Genomic DNA, 22,586 nt, shown 5'->3' on the forward strand with positions numbered 1-22,586 from the left:
GATATAATCAAAACAAAGTCTCACACTCTATCAAATTAAACAGAAAACAGCATGGGAAGACAGATGCCAACCTTAAGTTTGAGAATAACGATGTTATTTTATTTTCTACAGGCAGATAATTGCCTTCTAGAGGCTTTGACAGGCAAAGCTACAATTAACTGCTATTCAAGAGAAAGCTCTCGTATTTGCTTTCATCAGGTGTAGTCTCTTAGGGGACATATCTAGGTGGTCTCTAAGATACTGAGGATCTATGTCTCTTATCACCCTAAAGGTTAAAGACAGTAATATAAAAAGTATAAGGACTTGCACATATAATCAGTGTTGTTCTCTGAGTAAAGGAGTGGTTCTGTCTCTTCTGAATTTCTCATGAATTAATCTGGCTGCTATATTCAAGATTACTTGGTAGTGTATTAATAGTTTTCTTAGAAGATCAATGCACAGGGAATTGCAATCATTAATGTTTGAACTACCATTTTAAGGTCCACCTAACCTAAGAAAAAGGAATTGATAAATTAAATGAAACCAAATTCATGTTGTAATCTCCAGAATGTGGGAATATAAGTGAAATGATGACCTTCATGAAGCTGTTTTGCACAGGATTACGAGATCATTTGGTCCAACTTCAAACAGATCAGCTTTACAATGACAAAACTGGAGCTGATTTATAAGGAGGCTCTAAGTAGTTCTTCAAATCCAGATTAAGAACCTTGGGTGATTGGCCTAAGAATGAGAGGCTAGGCAGTCCTCCAGGAGTGTCTCTGTAAATCAAACTAAATAGGTCAAACAATTTTACCTTGTCAATAGCGGGGGCATGAAGAACATAAGATCAAACATATCCCAAAGCTATCCATTTCATGACTCTAACAACAAAATATTCAGTGCTTGAAAATTTCTTTTTACACACCTCGGAAGCAACTCGTTTCACATGAGAATATAAACCTCATGACTCATTTACATCATAATCAGTCATAAAGCCATCTTAATTGTTGAATGTGTTTAATATTTTTTAATTAGCCAATTTATATTATTCTACAAGATAAGCATTACTGAGCTTAAAAAAAGATCCACGTGCCAACATGGGCCATGTTTCATGAGGCCACTCACTGCTTCAGGGTGCGGTTCTGAAGTCTAGAGCATATAATCAAGTACCAGCATTCATGATTTATGCTAGATGGCGGTAAAGCTCACATGCTAATGGACATGAGCTAACAGAGAAATTAGTGTGTGGCCATTAATGGGGGAAATAGAAAATGCAGCCATTTTACTGCCACACTGAAAGTGGCCTCACTGCATTAGCTAGTCCTACCGCAGACCACAGACCCCATAGCTTGGAACTTGAATAGGGCATGCTATGATTCTGATGTTTCTGTTCAAGGCTTCAGCTCATAGGTAAAGCCTTTGAAATGACCTGAACAGAAAAGCCTAGGTCTTAAATGACTTACCTTTTGTGGTCCACATATCACAAGAACTTTGAAAATGTTCTCTGAAGATAATGCGAGGCAGGTCATAAAACAAACAAGTGTGACTCACTTTCTTTTGTTACCAGAGATAAGAATAAACAAAACAAAAAGTTAATTGCTAGGATCCTTCAAGACAGTGTGGAGAAATCTTTTACCTGTATCAGCTCATCCTCTGGCAGAGCTACTGTAAAGTTGACATGGCAGAGACAGCACGGAATCATGAATCTCAATTTAAAATACAGGCTCTGTTAAATATAAAGTAAATTGTGTTATTAATAAATACATTTCAAAACAGTTGGAAATTGTATTATTACTAAATACATTTCAAACCAGTTTGATATTCAACAGATATATATTCGCCAAAGGTTGCTGCTAACAGGAAAGGGTAAAAGCTTTTTTGATCTTGACAGACAAATGAAATTTCTGGGCCTTATCTGTATCTTTTCATAGTTTAGTAAGCTGTCTACAAGGTTAAATTTTCTTTCCTCGAGTCACTCCAGACCAGTCCAGACACTTGGGTTTGTGCCATATGAACAGCAGGTGGAGACTGAAAATCTAATGAGTTGTGATATCACAGCTTTAGAACCCTGTGAAGCAGCTTGGCCAGCCAGTATTTGAATAACAAAGCAGTGGACAAGTCAAAAGACTTTTTTCCCCCATAGAACTAAAAAAGTTCAACAAGCATGAATCCTGAACTTTATAAACATCAGACAATATGTAGCATTCAGAAAACACACACACACACACACACACACACGAAAGACTCCTAAAGAAATTAGAAAGTCATGGGATACTACTACTACTACTACTAAACATTTCTAGAGCGCTACTAGGGTTACGCAGCGCTGTACAATTTAACACAGAGAGACAGTCCCTGCTCAAAGAGCTTACAATCGGGATAGGAGGCAATGTCCTATTGTGGATTAAAAATTGGCTAAAAGATAGAAAACAGAGAGTAGGGTTAAATGGTCAGTATTCTCAAAGGAGAAACGTAAATCCTGGGATACCCCAGGGGTCTGTGCTGGGACTGCTGCTTTTTAACATATCTAGATAAGGGAATAACTAGTGAGGTAATTAAATTTGCTGATGACACAAAGTTATTCAAAGTTGTTAAATCTCAAGAGGATTGTGAAAAATTGCAAGAGGACCTTATGAGACTGGGAGACAGGGCATTCAAATGGCAGATGACTTTTAACGTGAGCAGGTGCAAAGTGGTGTATGTGGGAAAGAGGAACCCAAACCATAGTTACGTGATGTAAGGTTCCACATTAGGAGTCATTGCCCAGGAAAAGGATCTAGGTGTCATCGTTGATGATACGTTGAAACCCTCTGATTAATGTGCAGCAACAGCTAAGAAAGCAAATAGAATGTTAGGAATTATTAGGAAAGGAATGAAAAACAAAACTGAGAATGTTATAATGCCTTTGAATCTTGCACCATGGAGCGATTCAAAGGCATTCCATGGTGCAAAGCGATTCCATGGTGCAAGCAACTGTACCTAGAATACTGTGTGCAGTTCTGGTCACCGCATCTCAAAAAAGATAAAGTGGAATTAGAAAAGGTACAGAGAAGGGTGATGAAAATGATAACGGGGATGGGACGACTTCCATATGAGGAACGGCTAAAATGGCTAGGGCCCTTCAGCTTGGAGAAGAGACGGCTGAGGGGAGATATGATAGAGGTTTATAAAATAATGAGTGAAGTGAAATGGGTGGACGTGAATCGCTAATAGAAGGCTGCAAGCAATGTGACTACATCACACCATTTTTGCAAAAATTCACTGGCTACCAGTACAATACAGGGCTAAATTTAAAACTGCATGTGTGATCTTTAAGACCCTTAAAGGAAATGACCTCGAGTACCTGAAGAATAGGATGATGCTCTACACACTTCCAAGGACACTAAGGTCCTCCCAAGGAGTATCCCAAACCACACTCTCTCCTAAGGACATCATATGATATGATACCCGCAAGCAAGCCTTCTACGGAATAGCCCCCACACACTGGAATGTACTCCTTGAAAGGCTCCACTTAACACAAGACTATCTCTACTTCAGGAAGCAGGTGAAAGCTTAGCTCTTCAACCAGGCCTTTAATGGAAGTAACTAACTTGGTAGTCTCACTCACACACACAAGGAGTGACACGGAATGCACATACTGCAGCAAGACATGTTTACCCACTCCTACCCTAGCTGAGATAATATTTAACCATCTCTCTGACTTCATGTGTATCTTTCTTTAAATTAGTCACCTTATTTTCTAGCTCCTCTTACTCTCTTATCTATCTCTGTTAACCATCTCTCTGACCTCACGCATACTTTTCTTTAAATTAGTCACTCAACAACTCTGCTCCCCCCCCCCCCCACCTCGTAAGCGCTTCCCAGGCCTACTTTTAAAGCCCTAGTAGTCTAGTGGCCTCTTTGAGGCAGAAAATCTTGAGTTGCTCGTGCCCCCACTGGCTGCATTGTGAAAATGGCAGCCAAGTCTGTCATGGGAGGAGTGACTTCCTGCTCATGCCATTTCTAATTCCAAAATGGTGGTCACAACGTTCCACGGCAGTCTTTCAAGATTGCCATAGGAAGTCGCAGCCACCATTTTCATAATGCAGCCAGTGGGGGTAGGAACTCAGGATGCTCCTGCCCCGAGAAAGCCACTTGACCACCAGGACTTTTAAAAGGTAGGGCTGGGGAGGGCCGGGGGGGGGGGGGGGGAGACAGAGCTGGAGGGCAGCCTGGGAAGAAGAATGGGTTGGGAGAGAGGATGGCTCAGGGGGAGGATGTGCGTGTGGTAGCAGGGGCGGTCCTCTGGTTTCGCTTTCCACCAAAAATGAACAGACATTTTAGCCGATCCCCAAACCCAGATTTTGGGTCAATGCTCTAATATCTATAACCTCTCCTGAGGAGATATAAAATGTACAACACAGAGTTCAGGCCACATATATCTCATTATTGCTTAGATACGTCCTCCAGCAGGATTCTAAGTTTGGATGGTTCATGATCGAAGGCCTCCTTCATAGAACCCATTTTCATGATTTTGAGTTATCTTCCTCATGATCTTGTTTATATATGTACCCACACATCTCTTTTCATTAGCTTGACTAAGTGAAAAATGAGGCAGCTGCGCAGCTGCATTTACTGAGTTCAAACTTTAGAAAACTCTGAAAGGACTCTTCACTCAAGGCACTCATGGTTACATGATCTACTGTTTTCAGAGAATGGTATTTCACTCACAGAAACCTGGGTTTTCACACCTTTCCTTCTCCATTTTCCTAATCTTATTCTGGCTTAACCTCTGAAGTGAAATATTGAGATACTTGACCAGTGGTTCCCAACAGACCTCAATATGGATGCATCAGTCAATAGGCACCACTCAAATTGGCTACATACTTTTAATCGCACCCCTTTAGAGAGTTTTACTGTTGACCAGGAATCTTACCCTTTGGAGTCAACACTGAGACTATTAGGAATGGTGGGAGATTGGCACCTATCTTTTGAACCCCAGGTCTCTCCTGTTTTGGCCAAGTCCTTTAAAACCCTTTGGCAGATAAGGAGGTTACTATCTTTCTTCTCTGCTGCAACCTTCAGACTCCTGGTCCAGATGCTTGTTTTGTCTCAGTTTATTACAATGAAATCTATGCTGAGTGAAGGAAACAGTTGCTGAAGAAACTCCAAACTGCCCAAAACACTGCAGCTAGGCTTGTCTGTAAAATTTCTCGTTTTGATAGGGCACCACTGTTGTTATCTAAGCTGAATTGGTTCCCAATTAAAGATAGGGTCACTTTCAAACTTTGTGTTCTTATCTACCAGGTATTGTTTGGTATGTCTCCTGACTATATGCAACCTCTTGTTGACCTTCAACCGTGTATTGCTGTTCTAGGAGCTAGGAATTATTTACAGTTACATTATCTGAGCAGTAAGAAAATTGCATATAAGTCAGTTCTTGAAGCAGGATTTGCTTATCAGGGCACTAAATGTTGGAACTCCTTACCTAAATCTGTCAATGGTTAATATGATTACAGGACATTTCAAAAAAATGCTAAAGACCTTCCTCTTTAGTAGATTTCTGGAAGTGGTCCCTGATCTTCCTGTTTAGGCTGATCTGATCGCTCTTACCTTGCTGTCTCCCTGTCTGATCCAGACACTGTAGTGTTTTTTTATTCTCTGTAATATTGTATGATGCAGCTGTATTCACTTTGTTTTGTGTACTACAGTCTTAATTAACTGTATTGTTAGTCACATTGAACTCAAATTGCTGGGATAACCTGGGGTATAAATGTCATCAATAAATAAATAAATAACTCACTAAGCAACCCTGCACACAAGCACTATGCAGGCTCTGCCTCATTTCACGGTCACAGAAGGATTTTTCTAAAATCCTGTCCCATTATGAAAACTTGTTAAAGTTTCTAGAATGCATAGATCTAAATCAGTTTTCTTGGCCAGTAAGATGCTGCTGAAAATAGGTCACTTACCTTTAACAAATTCTCACAGAGATCATTAAAACTCTTGCTAAGCGTTTGATTAGTCAGGTTTATGTTGTTTAATCGAACAACTCTTACAGACGTAAACATCTAAAGCAACAGAAAACAAAATCTATTATACTATGCATATATGATAAATATGACAGAAATGTACACACATATCTCTATATATAAAAGGCAACACCAACGTTCTATGAAGCCTCCAACCGGAAGTGTGAAGAGGGAGAGATATCCGGTTTCCCCATGAGTGTCTGCCCCGCCCTCGCTCTCTCTCTAACACAAACAGTGAAGGAAAACAGCAAAGCAGGAAATCAAATCGCTCTCTCTGTAACAATGAAGGACTCGGGGGGAGGGGAGAGAGAGCAGGAACACACACACTCCCACATGCACCCAGAAGAAAACCTTGCTAGCCCCCCGTTTCATTTGCATCAGAAACAGGGCTTTTTTACTAGTATATATATATGCAAAGTGATGCCACCGCTGCGATCTGAGGTAAAATGAAAGTTTTAAAGGCAGGGCAGAAGGAAAAGAATGCTGTTGTGGGAGACAAGGATGGGCAGGTGAGAGCTGGGGTTGAACTCGACCTTGGGTGCTTAAAAGGGGGGTAGGTGGGGGCTGGGGCAAGTCACTGGACAAGGATTGGATGGGAAGGGAAGGCAGAGGAGAATCGCTGGACATGGATGGGAGGGGAGAATTGCTCGACATGGAGGGGAGGGCAGGGGAGAGAGGAGAATTCGCTGAGACAAGAGTCACTGGACATGGATGGGATGGGAGGGGAGAATGAGAATCGATGGGCATGGATTGGATGGGATGGGAGGGGAAAATCGCTGGACATGGAGGGGAGGACAGGGGAGAGAGGAGAAATCGCTTTGATGACAGCCTTCCTAGGGCCTGTTTCACTTTTTTGCTAAACAGGCTTTTTTGCTTGTCATAAAAAAATAGGCTATCAGAAAAACATTTTTCAAATTCTCTTATCAAAAAAATCCAGTTCAAAATGTATTAAAGTAGTTTATTTCACTGATCTATACAATATATTATATACAATTATACAAATATTCAAAAAGTAGTTATCATGAAAAACTCCAGAGGAAATTGGAGAGTCATGGGATAGGAGGTAGTGTCCTATTGTGGATTAAAAACTGGTTAAAAGATAGAAATGGTTAAATGGTCAGTATTCTCAAAGGAGAAGGGTAGCTAGTGGGTTCCACAGGGGTCTGTGCTGGGACCGCTGCTTTTTAACATATTTATAAATGACCTAGCGATGGGAGTAACTAGTGAGGTAATTAAATTTGCTGACGACACAAAGTTATTCAAAGTCGTTAAATCGCGGGAGAATTGTGAAAAATTACAAGAGGACCTTACGAGACTGGGAGAATGGGTGTCTAAATGGCAGATGATGTTTAAAGTGAGCAAGTGCAAAGTGATGCATGTGGGAAAGAGGAACCCTAAATATAGCTACATAATGCAAGGATACGTTAGGAGTCACCGACCAAGAAAGGGATCTAGGTGTCGTCATTGATGATACATTGAAACCTTCTGCTCAGTGTGCTGTGGTGGCTAAGAAAGCAAATAGAATGTTAGGTTTTATTAGGAAAGGAATGGAAAACAAAAATGAGGATGTTATAATGCCTTTGTAGCCCTCCATGATGCGACTGCACCTCGAATATTGTGTTCAGTTCTGGTCGCCGCATCTCAAAAAGGATATAGTGGAAATAGAAAAGCTGCAGAGAAGGGCAACAAAAATGACAAAGGGGATGGGATGACTTCCCTATGAGGAAAGGCTAAAGTGGCTAGGGCTCTTCAACTTGGAGAAAAGACGGCTGAGGGGAGATATGATAGAGGTCTATAAAATAATGAGTGGTGTGGAACATGTAGTTGTGAAGTGTCTGTTTATTCTTTCCAAAAATACTAGGACTAGGGGGCATTCAATGAAGCTAAAAGTAGTAAACTTAAAACGAATCGGAGAAAATTTTCTTCACCCAACATGTAATTAAACTCTGGAATTCAATGCCAGAGAATGTGGTAAAGACGGTTAGCTTTGCGGGCTTTAAAAAAAGGTTTGGACGGCTTCCTAAAGGCAAAGTCCATAGACCATTATTAAAATGGACTTGGGGAAATTCCACTATTTATTTCTGGGATAAGCAGCATAAATGTTTGCACTTTTTGGGATCTTGCCAGGTGTTTGTGACCTGGATTGGCCACTGTTGGAAACAGGATGCTGGGCTTGATGGACCTTTGGTCTGTTCCAGTATGGCAATACGTATGTACTTATGTAAACCAAAAGGACTTTAAAATAAGCCTTCACATCACTGGACATGAGGCCCTTTTGGCACTATTAATAAACAAGAGTCATTTACGATAAATGTTTACCAACTTTGCACAGTGGGATGATGCAGTTTTTGCCCATTATTCTTGGCAGAGTAGTCCAAGCTCTTTCAAATTTGCCTCTTGATAGCTTTGTACTGCAGCCTACGTCTTCACATAGATGACTGAGCCAGTTGAGGACATTCACTTTCTTCTTGCTTAGCAGCTCTATGGTTGTTTTTGGTTTGTGCTTAAGATCACTGTCCTCCTAAAATGTGAGTCTTCTCCCCCAGTCTCAGGTCTGTGGCAGAAAGGAATATGTTTGCCTCCAGGATCTGCCTGCACTTTGCGACATCCATCTTTCCCTCAGTCTTCATAAGCCTCCCCTGCTTCCAAACATTTCTACAAAATAATGCTGTCACTACTATGCTTTACTGTATGGATGTTGTTAGAAGGGTGGTTTGCCGTGCTTGTTTCACACCTTATATATCACTTAGCATGGAGACCAAAAGTTCCACTCTGATCTCTTTAGTCCAAAAACGTTCTTCCACACGTGGCTTTTCTTCAGTAGTGATTTCCTATTTGCCACCCTCCCAAACAGGCCATGTTTATGGAGTATATGTGAAATTGCTGAACTGCCAATATTTTCCCCCAGACTCAGAGACCTCTGTACTTCTTATTATGCAATTTTAGCCCTTAAAGGGCCCCTTTTACAAAGTGGCAGTAAACCCAATGCGGGCTTACTGCTCGCTAAAAAGGAAGTACCACCGGGCTACCATATCAGCCCGATGGTACTTCCCACCCCCAGCATGCCGTCATATCTAGCACTACAAAAATATATTTATTTTTGTAGCGCTGGTGTGAACACGGCAGTAATCAGGCAGTGCTGTACGCTACCCAGTTACCACCAGGTTAGTGCTGGAGCCCTTACCGTCACCTTAACGGGTGGTGGTAAGGGCTCCCCCTTCCCCGAAATGGCCGTATGGCAAGTGATTCTCTTGCCGCACAGCCTTTTCTTAAAAAAAAGAAAGACCCGCCTTTTATGCACTGCGGTAAAAGGGGGCCTCGGCGCACATCAAAAACACGCGCCAGCACCAGCACCCTTTTGCTGCAGCTTGGTAAAAGGGGCCCATAGTGACCTTCCTTAGTAGTTTCTTTAATCCACGGCTACTAACTTTGGATAGCTTGACTGAGGTGCCAAACTGTTCGCATTTTATGATAGACCTGACAGTGCACCCAGACATAATTAAACAATTGAAACCAGTGGCATACCAAGGGGAGGGGGGCGGTGGGGGCGGTCCGCCCCCGGTGTCAGTGGGTGGGGGGTGCTCAGTTCCCGCTACTCTTCTCCTGTCACCGCACCACCCTGCCTTTAAAGAAAAATCGGTGAAGCAGCGTCGCAGGCAGTGCCTCGCGTCTGCCGGCCCTGCTTGTTAAAAAAAGCAAATCTCCTTCTCCTCGTCTTGACGTCTTCGTCGGGCCTTCCCTTAATATGTCCCGCCCTCCTCTGAGGTAATTTCCTATTTCCGCGAGGGCGGGACATAGTAAGGGAAGGCCCGACGAAGACGTCAAGACGAGAAGGAGATTTGCTTTTTTTAACAAGCAGGGCTGGCAGACGCGAGGCGCTGCCTGCGACGCTGCCCTTCTATATTCACATACGGTGAGGCAGTGCTGCTCGCATAGCCTTTGGTAAAGTGCTGACGACTAAAATAGTCAGATGACGTCGTCTACAGAACACTATTAAATCCCCAAAGCTTCAAATGTTGTGTTTCTGAACAACTTTCAGTGAAACACTCACAGGAGCAGGACTGACTCCCAGATTCCTATGACTTTACAGCCACTAAGGAATTAGGTGGAGCCACGAAAACCTTGGACAGCATGTGACTGCATGTGTGTCTTTTACTGCCTGCCTTGGACTGCATGTGTGTGACATGTGGATTGGACCGGTGTGGATTTATTAATTTAATATACAATCTCAAAGTAGTTTACAGTGTAATTCACTGTATGCTTTTTGGACTGCATGTACATGACAAGTACCTTTTACTGCCTGCCTTGGACTGCATGTTGTGATGTGTGTCTTTTACTGCAAACCTTGGACAGCATCTATGTGGGGCTGAAACTGTGGGGTCTGGGGGCTGAAAAAGGGACAGGGAGAAGTGGCTGGGGCTGAAGCTCGGGACTGGTGAGAGAAAAGGCCTAGGGCTGAAACTGCGGACTGGTGGGATAGTGGGGCTGAAAAGGGGGGCAGGTTGGAGATGTGGGCTGGGGCTAGAACTGGGGGCTGAAAAAAGGGGCAGACAGAGAGAGAGAGGGGACAGATCCTGGATGGATGGGGGAGCGAGAGGGAGGGCAGACCCTGGATGGATGGGAGAGGGAGGGCAAATGGTGGATTGAAGGGGCAGAGAGAAAGGGCAGACAGTGGAGTGGATGGAAGGGATAGAAAGGACAGACAGTGAATGAAGGGGAGAGAGAGGGCAGATGGGCAGATGGTGGATGGAAGGGACAGAGATAGAGGGAAGATGTGGATGAAAGGAGCATAGAGGGCAGATGTGGATGGAAGAGGCAGGGAGAGAGGGCAGTCACTGGATGGAGGGGACAGCAGAGAGGGCAGACACTGGATGGCAGAGAGAGAACGAAGACAGATGCTGGATGGAAGGAAGACAATAAAAAGAAGATGAGGAAAGCAGAAACCAGAGACAACAAACTGTAAAATAAAATATATATATATATTTTTTTTTATTTAGGATAAAGTAGTATTGTAGCTGGGTTAATAAATGTTTATAATAGAACATGTAAACAAGGTAATCTTTTTATTGGACTAATTTTAATACATTTTGACTAACTTTCGGAGAACAAAACCCCCTTCCTCAGGTCAGGATAGGAAACTATAACAGCACTATACTGTATTGACCTGAGGACGGAGGTTTTGGCCTCTGAAAGCTAAATGTGTTAGTCCAATAAAATGGTATTATTTTATTTTCTGTATTTGTTTTATTTCTATTTGTTAATTTGTAAAGTGGTGATTGGTACTTGCTAGTTTTTTCAAACTTACATCTGCTGTCTTTATATTTTGCACAGTACCAGGGGACATTTTCTGTTTCTGTGGTGTTGCATTTTATGCAGAGTCTAGCATCTTGGGGGTTCAGTTTAATTTTTGTCTAAATAGAAAGTTTATTATTACTTATTCTATAGTGGATTAGGGTGTATCTGTGTTTGTGAAAAAGACATGGCTTTCAGTTGGCACTGACTGCAGGATCTACGATCTGTACTATTCTGTCTGGTTTCGTTTTACAATAGGTGAATTGATGTTCTAGTGCTCACTGTAGTGTTTAAGATGCTTTCCTTTTCCTTGTGTGACTCGTAGAAATTAGTGCTTATGGTATGGTAGAATTGCTCTATAGGTCCTGAGCGTTTGTATTCTCGGCATGCCTAGTACTGGATTTTGGAGGGGGGTGTTAAAAAATGACCGGCCCCGGGTGTCAACTACCCTAGGTACGCCACTGATTGAAACTGTCTTATATTATTTTATTTATATATTATTTATTTGGATTTTGTTCAAACCTTTTTCAGTAGAGCTTAAGGTGAGTTACATTCACTTAGAGTAGGTACAGCCTTTTCACAATCAGTACCTTTGATTATCTTAATCCTGGTGTTCTTTTGGCATATTCAGATCCTTGGCTCTGGATTCACGTCATACAACAGAAACTATTTGATTCTTCATCAGGTAGTACTCAAGTCAGCTCAACAATGGTGACTGGACACTGGTGGGCTCTTGCGTAATTTATTTTGGGCCTTATGAAGGCAATTTTGGGAAGCAGAACCAATTTGGATTTGCTATAAGGCAGGATAGGAACATTTATGCAATCAAGATATTGGTTTCTTATTCATAACTATTTTTGCATATTCCTAGCATATATTGTGTAGATCAGTGAAAAAAAAATTTCTACTCGAATACAGTTTGAATTATACTTTTTTAGACAGCAGAATATGAAAACATGTAGGAGTGTGAAGATTTCTACACGGTACTATAGTATCCATTAAATCAATAAATAAATGAATAAAAATCATTTTACCGCATTTTACTGGTAAAAGAAGACAACGAAATAAGATTTAAATTCTTTCAAATCATACAGACTCATATATAATATAATCAATTTTGTTCCAAATTATGACTGTATATAGCATTCAGAAACTGAAAAAAAATCTTGGGGGGGGGGTAAATTAAGTTCAAAGGAAAATAACAATTAAAATATTCATAGCCTAATAACTTTTTACAGACAACTTTACAGACCATGTAAAAATTATATTTAATCTTTTTAAGAAATGGTTTATTACCTGTATGTCAGAAGTCCAGTTATTTATGCCCGGCATAATTTCAGTATTACAGCTATAGAAACCTAAAAAATTATAAAAGCATAGTTTACAGATACAGTATATACCATAACTGTAAAAATGCCTGAAAATTATTCAATAATTACATTCTAACACCTATTATTATGAACCACATCATATATGAAGCACCATTCAGAATCATGTGATGTAACAAGCAGGGAGAGCTGAGCTTCTCAGCTGTTCTGATGGCTGTTCCTCCTCTACCCATGACCACTGAGTAATCTTCCTCAGGAACTGCTATTCAATCACACATCCTAGTACGGTTTGAAGTATGGACAAATACCTTACCCAAATAAGTAAAAAAATGGCATCCAAATTGACAAAGAAAGACACACATCTGTGGAGGATGGAACAACAATGACCTAACATTGTTGGCTGGTGATGCGATGATGACAGAACTTACCCAAGCAGTGGTGAGTACACTGGACTTGAAATTCAAGAAATTATCAAAATCAGCTGGATGTTATGCAACAGATCATTGCAGATTTTTCAAGTTGCATGAGCAAAGTAGAGGAGTGAGTGTCCAGTGGAGAGAATGAGTTATGGGTCTGATGACAGCTCTGAAGGCCACTCTGGCTACATAAGAGGACAAGCTTGAGGATTTAGAAAATAGGTTGCGCCGGAACAATCTACAATTTGTAGGTATCCCAGAGGTGATGCGAGACAATGATTTCATTATTTTACAATGATGGCTACCATGGGAGCTACAACTTCTGTAAAGGTGGGCAAGGCAGTGTACAAAATTTAAGATATTAGAATAGGGAAATCCATAAAAGGGAAAAATAAACAAAACACGGCACAAATGGGAAGAAAAACAGGCAGAACAAGTTACAGTTATATATAAGGGAAGGAAAGGGACTGGGCAAACCCATAAGGAATATTTATTTAAAATACTTATAGACCGTTCGATCCAAAAGTACGTGGCAGTTCACAACAGTACATAAGTACATAAGTACATAAGTAGTGCCATACTGGGAAAGACCAAAGGTCCATCTAGCCCAGCATCCTGTCACCGACAGTGGCCAATCCAGGTCAAGGGCACCTGGCACGCTCCCCAAACGTAAAAACATTCCAGACAAGTTATACCTAAAAATGCGGAATTTTTCCAAGTCCATTTAATAGCGGTCTATGGACTTGTCCTTTAGGAATCTATCTAACCCCTTTTTAAACTCCGTCAAGCTAACCGCCCGTACCACGTTCTCCGGCAACGAATTCCAGAGTCTAATTACACGTTGGGTGAAGAAAAATTTTCTCCGATTCGTTTTAAATTTACCACACTGTAGCTTCAACTCATGCCCTCTAGTCCTAGTATTTTTGGATAGCGTGAACAGTCGCTTCACATCCACCCGATCCATTCCACTCATTATTTTATACACTTCTATCATATCACCCCTCAGCCGTCTCTTCTCCAAGCTGAAAAGCCCTAGTCTTCTCAGCCTCTCTTCATAGGAAAGTCGTCCCATCCCCACTATCATTTTCGTCGCCCTTCGCTGTACCTTTTCCAATTCTACTATATCTTTTTTGAGATACGGAGACCAGTACTGAACACAATACTCCAGGTGCGGTCGCACCATGGAGCGATACAACGGCATTATAACATCCGCACACCTGGACTCCATACCCTTCCTAATAACACCCAACATTCTATTCGCTTTCCTAGCCGCAGCAGCACACTGAGCAGAAGGTTTCAGCGTATCATCGACGACGACACCCAGATCCCTTTCTTGATCCGTAACTCCTAACGCGGAACCTTGCAAGACGTAGCTATAATTCGGGTTCCTCTTACCCACATGCATCACTTTGCACTTGTCAACATTGAACTTCATCTGCCACTTGCACGCCCATTCTCCCAGTCTCGCAAGGTCCTCCTGTAATCGTTCACATTCCTCCTGCGACTTGACGACCCTGAATAATTTTGTGTCATCGGCGAATTTAATTACCTCACTAGTTATTCCCATCTCTAGGTCATTTATAAATACATTAAAAAGCAACGGACCCAGCACAGACCCCTGCGGGACCCCACTAACTACCCTCCTCCACTGAGAATACTGGCCACGCAATCCTACTCTCTGCTTCCTATCTTTCAACCAGTTCTTAATCCATAATAATACCCTACCTCCGATTCCATGACTCTGCAATTCCTTCAGGAGTCTTTCGTGCGGCACTTTGTCAAACGCCTTCTGAAAATCCAGATATACAATATCAACCGGCTCCCCATTGTCCACATGTTTGCTTACCCCCTCAAAAAAATGCATTAGATTGGTGAGGCAAGACTTCCCTTCACTAAATCCGTGCTGACTTTGTCTCATCAGTCCATGTTTTTGTATATGCTCTGCAATTTTATTCTTAATAATAGCCTCCACCATCTTGCCCGGCACCGTCAGCATACAATCTCAACTGAGCAAAAATCTGTAAATCCTTAGAAAGGAAACATAAGACTGTACTATGCACCAAATGCCTGCCGAAACAGTGAGGTTTTTAACTCTTTTCAACCAGAGTCAATCACTGCAGCTGGGACCTGGTGCAGCTATGAATAAAAGAGATAAATTATCCTATCAGCCCTCAGTTGAGAAAGCCATAGAGACAAAGTCTTGACTAATATCCTAAATGTATTAAAGATCAGTTCAGATCTGATGTAAGGGGAAAGGTGGCTCCAAAGAGTGGAGGCTGAAACACTAAATGAGGATGGTCTGGTAATATCAAATCAAAATTGTCAACCAGTGGGTGTAGTCAAAAGATTCCAGTCTGATGACCTAAGTGTTCGGGAAGAAGACAAAGGAATAAGAAGATTGGTCAAAAACGCTAGGAAGATGAAGACAAACCTTGGTGAGTAATAAATAGAATCTTAAAAGGTATCCTATATGTAACGGGAAGCCTGTAACACATGGTTGAATTTCTTAAGTCCAAATAACCACCAAATAGACATATTCTGGATTGGCTGTAAACTCTAAGTTTACAGTTCCATATTTCCTGATATAGTGAATTGCAATAGTCCAGCACTGTAAGGGCCAAAATGAGCATACAAGGAGAAGACTGGTCCAATTTGGACAAGCTCAAAACTGAGCCCACACACTGACTATGGCAAAAAGGATGGATGCCAGTCAACTGAGTCATGATGGCAAGGTTCTTAAATTACACCAACAAAGTAGAAATTTTGTGGTGACACAAGTCTAAGAAATACATACATTATGACAGTAAGAGTACTTGCATCTTAGGGGACTATTCTATTAAGTTGGCAGCCAAATGTTAGCTTTACAAGCTGATGTAAATTCAAGTTACTTAACAGTAGCAGGTTTTCTCCAAGGACAGCAGGCATATAGTCTCACATCTGGGTGACGTCATCCATGGAGCCTGGTGCAGGCACTACCATAGTGCACTGTCACTTTAAAACTTTGAGGCAATGCTACCACCATACATGCGCCGGTGCCTTCTAGCCAGTGCTCGAGCACAGTACAGAACTAAAGCTAAGAACACATTCCCAAGGGGAGGCAGGAGGGATGTGAGAATATATGGGCATCTCTAACATTTAGCGCGTGCTCATTTTTAGCGCGCACTAAAAACGCTAGCACACCTTTGTACAAGGACCCCTCAGCTTTCTGTAAGGACAAAGAGGCATGACATTCTCACATGTAGGACTCACTAGCTGCCAGGCTCACAATATAATAATGAACCTGACAACTATGTAGAAAGTGAGCCTGGCTGAAAAAAAGGGCCAGAGGGTGTTGACTTTCAAAAGTAGTAAAAAAGATTTTGCAGAACTGCTTATGCAAACTGACTAACTCGCCTAAAATGCTGCTCCAGACAGCAAATTTCCTCATTGGAGGCAGAGCAGAAATGGGCTACTGAAGCCATCATGACTCCTACATTGTGAGCGGTACACAGCCATGAAAGGCCAGCCAGCCTGAGCATACGTATAGGATATACAGTCAGCCAGTCAAGTCGAGATAATATGTTTGGTGATGGAAATCTCTAATCTGTTAGAGCTAAAGAATACAAAAAGCTGGGAGGACTTCCTATGAGGTTTTGTATGCTCCAGATAATACGAGAGAACGCTTGCAGTCTATAGTATGCAGTGCTGCTTCTCCAGGATAAGAGTGTAGCTTATGGAAGAAGACAAAGTACAATGGACTAATTGAGGTGGAACTCTGATACCACTTTAGGGAGGAATTTTGAGTGGGTTCAGAGAACAACCCTGCCATGGCAGAACCTGGTGCAAGGAGGATCTGCCACCAGGGCTTGAAGTTCACTTACTCTTCTGGCAGAAGTAAGTGCTATTAAGAACAATACTTTATATGTGAGGAACTTCAGGAAACTGGAATGGAGTGGTTCACATGGAGGATTCATTAGAGCAGAGAGGATGACATTGAGATCCCACACTACCAGAGGTGGTCTGATGGGAGGTCTGGTATGCAATAAGCCTTTTCATGAAATCTAAATATCAAGGGCTGAATGGAAACTGGTTTCTAATCAACCCTAGAGTGAAATGCGCTAATGGCACTCAAGTGTATGACTGAGTTAGTTTTGAGGCCAGATTCAAGATGGAGGAGGTACTCCATAAGAATAAAAAGAGAGCACCTAGCAGGGTCAAGTGCTCTGGCTGCACACCAGAGGAAAAAATCTTCTCCATTTGAAATGGTAACATTTCTGTGTAGGTTTCCTAGAGGCCAGAAAAATCGGAGAGACTCTGCTTGGAAGGTTTAAAGAACACAAATCTATATCATCAGGAACCAAGCCGTCAGGGCCAGAGAACGTGGGTCCAGTTGGAGGAAGAACCCCTCATTTTGTGTTATTAGTGTTGGAAATGGATCTAACCTCAATGGTTCCCTAGAAGATAACTTTAGGAGAAGAGAGAACCAGATTTGATGAGGCCAATAGGGAGCAATTAGAATCATGGTCTCTTGGTCTCAATGTAGTTTGGGAAGAGTTTTCCCTATGAGAGGCAGTGGGGGAAAGGCATATAGAAAGTCCGTTCCTCAGTGCAGCAAGAAGGTATTTGGGGCTATATGGTAGGGAGAATAGAGTCTGGAACAAAAACGTGAAAGCTTGTTGTTCAGAGGAGAAGTATCACTGGGGTTCCCCACAGCTAGAATACTCAAAGAACTACAGGCATGCTGAGGGACCATCCGTGAGGTTGAAGGGCTCTGCTCAGTCAGTCTGCCACACCATACAGCTCGCTGGCTAGGTAAACAGCTTTTATAGAGATGTTTCAAGAGGCTGCCCAAGTCCATATCTGGATTGCCTGATAAGAACCTGTTCTGCCTTGGAGGAGGGTGGTCTCCAAAAAGGAAAGCATCACCCCAGTGAAGCTGGAAGTAATCCTACAGCCGGGTCCAGGCCACCAGGGGATGCAATATTCTCTCACACCGAGGCTGTGTCTCCAAGAACATCTGCCCAAGAGGGAAGAGTTAGGATTGCTGTTGTAGTTGGTGATTCAATTATTAGATATGTAGATAGCTGGATGACTGGCGGACTTGAGGACTGCCTGGTCACTTGCATGCCTGGTGCGAAGGTGGCGGAGGAGCCAGCTGTTTTAGAACATGTGAGTACCAATGGCATAGGAAAATGTGGGAGGGAAGTTCTGGAAGCCAAATTTAGGCTCTTAGGTAGATAGCTCAAATCCAGAACCTCTAGGGTAGTATTTTCAGATGTGTTTCCTATTCCACAGGCAGGGCCCAAGAGAGCTTCGAGGTCTCAATGCATGGATGGGGCAGGGAGGAGGGTTTTAGATTTGTAAGGAACTGGGCGACATTCTGGGGAAGGGGCAGCCAAATGATGGACTCCACCTTATCCAGAGTGGGACCAGGCTACTGGCATCGAAATTGGGGGAAGGCTGACAGTCATTCTAAAGCACGTGGTTTGAAACAAGGTATCTTTTAAAGATATCACAAAACAGAAAAGATATGATATCCCGATAGCGAAGTTGCAATACAGACCATAGTAGACTAGGAGGGGCATAATCGAAAGGGACGCCCAAGTTTTTCTGAGGACGTCCTTGCAGGACGTCCCCGTGAAGGGGCGGGGAAACCCGTATTATCAAAACAAGGTGGATGTCCATCTTTCATTTTGATAATACGGTCGGAGACGCCCAAATCTGGAAATTTAGGTCGAACTTAGAGATGGTCATCCTTAGACTTGGTCATTTCTGATTTTCGGCCTTAATGGAAACTAAGGACGCCCATCTCAGAAACAACCAAATCCAAGCCCTTTAGTTGTGGGAGCAGCCAGCATTTGTATTGCACTGGTCCCCCTCACATGACAGGAGACGAACTGGGCACCCTAGGGGGCACTGCAGTGGACTTCAGAAAAAGCTCCCAGGTACATAACTCCCTTACCTTGTGTGCTGAGCCCCCCAAAACCCACTACCCACAACTGTACACCCCTACCATAGCCCTTATGGGTGAAGGGGGGCACCTAGATGTGGGTACAGTGGATTTCTGATGGGTTTTGGAGGGCTCACATTTACCACCACAAGTGTAACAGGTAGGGGGGGATGGGCCTGGGTCCGCCTATCTGAAGTGCACTGCACCCACTAAAACTGCTCCAGGGACCTGCATACTGTTGCGATGGACCCGAGTATGACATTTGAGGCTGGCATAGAGGCTGGCAAAAAATATTTTTAAATAATTTTTTTTGAGGGTGGGAGGGGGTTAGTGACCACTGGGGGAGTAAGGGGAGGTCATCCCCGATTCCCTCCGGTGGTCATCTGGTCAGTTCGGGCACCTTTTCATGGCTTGGTTGTAACAAAAAAAGGACCAAGTAAAGTCGTCCAAGTGCTCGTCAGGGACGCCATTCTTTTTTCGATTATGGGTCGAGGAAGCCCATGTGTTAGGCATGCCCAAGTCCCGCCTTCGCTACGCCTCCAGGAACTTTGGTCATCCTTGCGACGGAAAGCAGTTGAGGACGCCCAAAATCGGCTTTCGATTATGGTGATTTGGGCAACCCTATGATGACGCCTCTTGCGATTTGTGTCGACAGATGGGTGTCCTTCTCTTTCAAAAATAAGCCTGCAGGTGTCTTTAAATAAAAAGCAGATTTTCAAGAATGCAAATTATCACTGTCAACTGCTGAGCAACATGTAAATAGAAACAACAAACATAGTTTGAAATGTCTATATCCGAATGCCAGAAGCCTAAGAAATAAGATGGGAGAATATATTGCACTAAATGAAAAATTAGATATAATAGGCATCTCTGAGACCTGGTGGAAGGAGGATAACCAGTGGGACACTGTCATACCAGGGTACAAATTATATCATAGTGATAAGTTGGATCGAATTTGCGCAGGGGTAGCATTGTATGTTAAGGAGGACCTTGAATCAAATAGACTAAAAATTCTGCAGGACACAAAACACATCTTGTAATTCCTATGGATTGAACTTCCATGTGTAAAGGTGAAAAAGAATAGTGATAGGAGTGTACTACCTTCCACCTGGCCAGGATGAACAGACAGATGTAGAAATGTTATCAGAAATTAGGGAGGCTAACAAACTGGGCAACACAATAATAATGGGTGATTTCAATTACCCTGATATTGGCTGGGTAAATGTAACATCAGGGCATGATAGGAAGGTAAAATTTCTTGACGAAATCAAGGACTGCTTTATGGACCAGCTGGTACAGGAGCCAACAGAGGAGGAGAAATTCTAGACATAGTCCTTAGTGGAGCGCATGATCTGGTACGGGAGGTAATGGTGCTGGGGCCATTTGATAACAGTGATCATAATATGATCAGATTTGATATCAGTAAATACACACAGGAAAGCCAATACGTTAGCATTCAACTTTCAAAAAGGAAACTATGATGAAATGAGAACGGTCAAAAAAAAAATATTAGAGGAGCAGCTGTGACGGTCAAAAGTTTACATCAGGTGTGGTGATGTTCAAAAATACCATCCTAGAAGCCCAGGGCAATTATATTCCATGTATTAAAACAAGAGGAAAGAAGGCGAAACAGCCGGCATGGTTAAAAAGTGAGATAAAGGAAGCAGTTAGAGCTAAAGGAAAATCCTTCAGAAAATAGAAGGATCCAACTGAAAATAATAAGAAACAACATAAGGAATGGCAAGTCTAATACAAAGTGCTGATAAGGAAGGCAAAGAGAGACTTTAAAAAAAAGATTGCATTGGAGGCAAAAACATATAGCAAAAACTTTTTTTTAGGTATAATAGAAGCAAGAGGCCAGCAAAAGAATCAGTTGGACCGCTAGATGACCGAAGGGTAAACGGGGCACTCAGTGAAGTCAAAGCCATAGTGGAGAGATTAAATGAATTCTTTGCTTCAGAACTGGGAGAAATACCAGTGCCAGAAATGGCACTCAAAGCTGATGAGTCAGAGAAACTGAATCAAATCTCTGTAAACCTGGAAGATGTAATGGGGTAATTTGACAAATTAAAGAGTAGCAAATCGCTTGGATCGTATGGTATTCATCTCAGAGTACTGATAGAATTGAAAAGTGTACTTGCATAACTATTGTTAGTAATATGTAATTTATCTTTAAAATCAAGCATGGTACCAGAAGATTAGAGGGTGGCCAATGAAAAAAGGGTTCCAGAGGTGATCCGGGAAATTATAGACCGGTGAGTTCAATGTCACTGCAGGGCAAAATGGTAGAGACTATTATAAAGAACAAAATTACAGAGCATATTCAAAAGCATGGATTAATGAAGGGAAATCTTGTCCCATCAATCTACTCTATTTCTTTGAAGGGGTGAACAGACATGTGGATAAAGGTGAGTCAGTCGATATAGTGTATCTGGATTTTCAAAAGGCATTTGAAAATGTACCTCATGAAAGACTCCAGAGGAAACTGGAGAGTCATGGGATAAGAGGTGGTATCCTATTGTGGATAACAAACTGGTTAAAAGAGAGAAAACAAAGAGTGGGGTTAAATGGTAAGTATTCTCAATGGAGAAGGGTAGATAGTGGGGTTCCCCAGGGGCCTGTGCTGGGACTGCTGCTTTTTAACATATTTATAAATGATCTAGAGATGGGAATAACTAGTGAGGTAATCAAATTTGCTGATGACACAAAGTTGTTGTTAAATAGCAAGAGGATTGTGAAAAATTACAAGAGAACCTTAAGAGACTGGGCATCCAAATGGCAGATGGCATTTAATGTGAGCAAGTGGAAAGTGATGCATGTGGGAAAGAGGAACCTGAACTATAGCGACGTAATGCAAGGTTCCACATTAGGAGTCACTAACCAAGAAAGAGATCTAGGTGTCATCGTTGATGATACGTTGAAACCCTCTGCTCAGGCAGCGGAGGCTAAGAAAGCAAATAGAATATTTGGTATTTTTAGGAAAGGAATGGAAAACAAAAATGAGGACGTTATAATGCCTTTGTATCACTCTATGGTGCAATTGCACCTCGAATACTGTGTGCAAATCTGGTCACCACATCTCAAAAAAGATATAGCGGAATTAGAAAAGGTACAGAGAAGGGCGACGGAAATGATAAAGAGGGTGGAATGAATTCCCTATGAGGAATGGCTAAAGCGGCTAGGGCTCTTCAGAAAAAACAGCTGAGGGTAGATATGATAGAGGTCTATAAAACAGTGAGTGAATCTCTTGTTTACTCTTTCCAAAAATACGACTGGGGGGCACGCAATGAAGCTACAAAGTAGTAAATTTAAAACAAATCAGAGAAAATATTTCTTCACTTAACATGTAATTAAACTCGAATTCATTGCCAGAAAATTTGGTAAAAGCAGTTTGTTTAGCAAGGTTTAAACAATGGTTTGGGTAGCTTCCAAAAAAAAAAAAAAAGTCCAAAAGCCATTATTAAGATGGACTTAGGGAAAATCCACCGCTTATTTCTAGAATAAGCAGCATAAAATGTATTGTACTGTTTTGAGGTCTTGCCAGGTACTTGTAACCTGGATTGGACACTGTTGGAAACAGGATACTGGGCTTGATGGACCTTTGGTCTGTCCCAGTATGGCAACGCTTATG

At 42.1% G+C, this 22,586-nt stretch overlaps 1 protein-coding gene across 1 annotated transcript in view; it reads right to left on the minus strand.

The window, feature by feature from the left end:
• C2CD5 (C2 calcium dependent domain containing 5) overlaps positions 1–22,586 on the minus strand; it is a 419,591-nt gene that overhangs the window by 86,481 nt on the left and 310,524 nt on the right. The window contains exons 19-21 of the mRNA XM_030214402.1: positions 12,579–12,640; positions 5,931–6,029; positions 1,616–1,705 (exon numbers count right to left, since the gene is read on the minus strand). Of these exons, the coding sequence (XP_030070262.1) occupies positions 1,616–1,705; positions 5,931–6,029; positions 12,579–12,640 (251 nt within the window). The remainder of the gene's footprint in view (positions 1–1,615; positions 1,706–5,930; positions 6,030–12,578; positions 12,641–22,586) is intronic.

The sequence above is a fragment of the Microcaecilia unicolor genome, chromosome 9 (genome assembly GCF_901765095.1).
Source record: "Microcaecilia unicolor chromosome 9, aMicUni1.1, whole genome shotgun sequence".
Taxonomy (NCBI): Eukaryota; Metazoa; Chordata; class Amphibia; order Gymnophiona; family Siphonopidae; genus Microcaecilia; species Microcaecilia unicolor.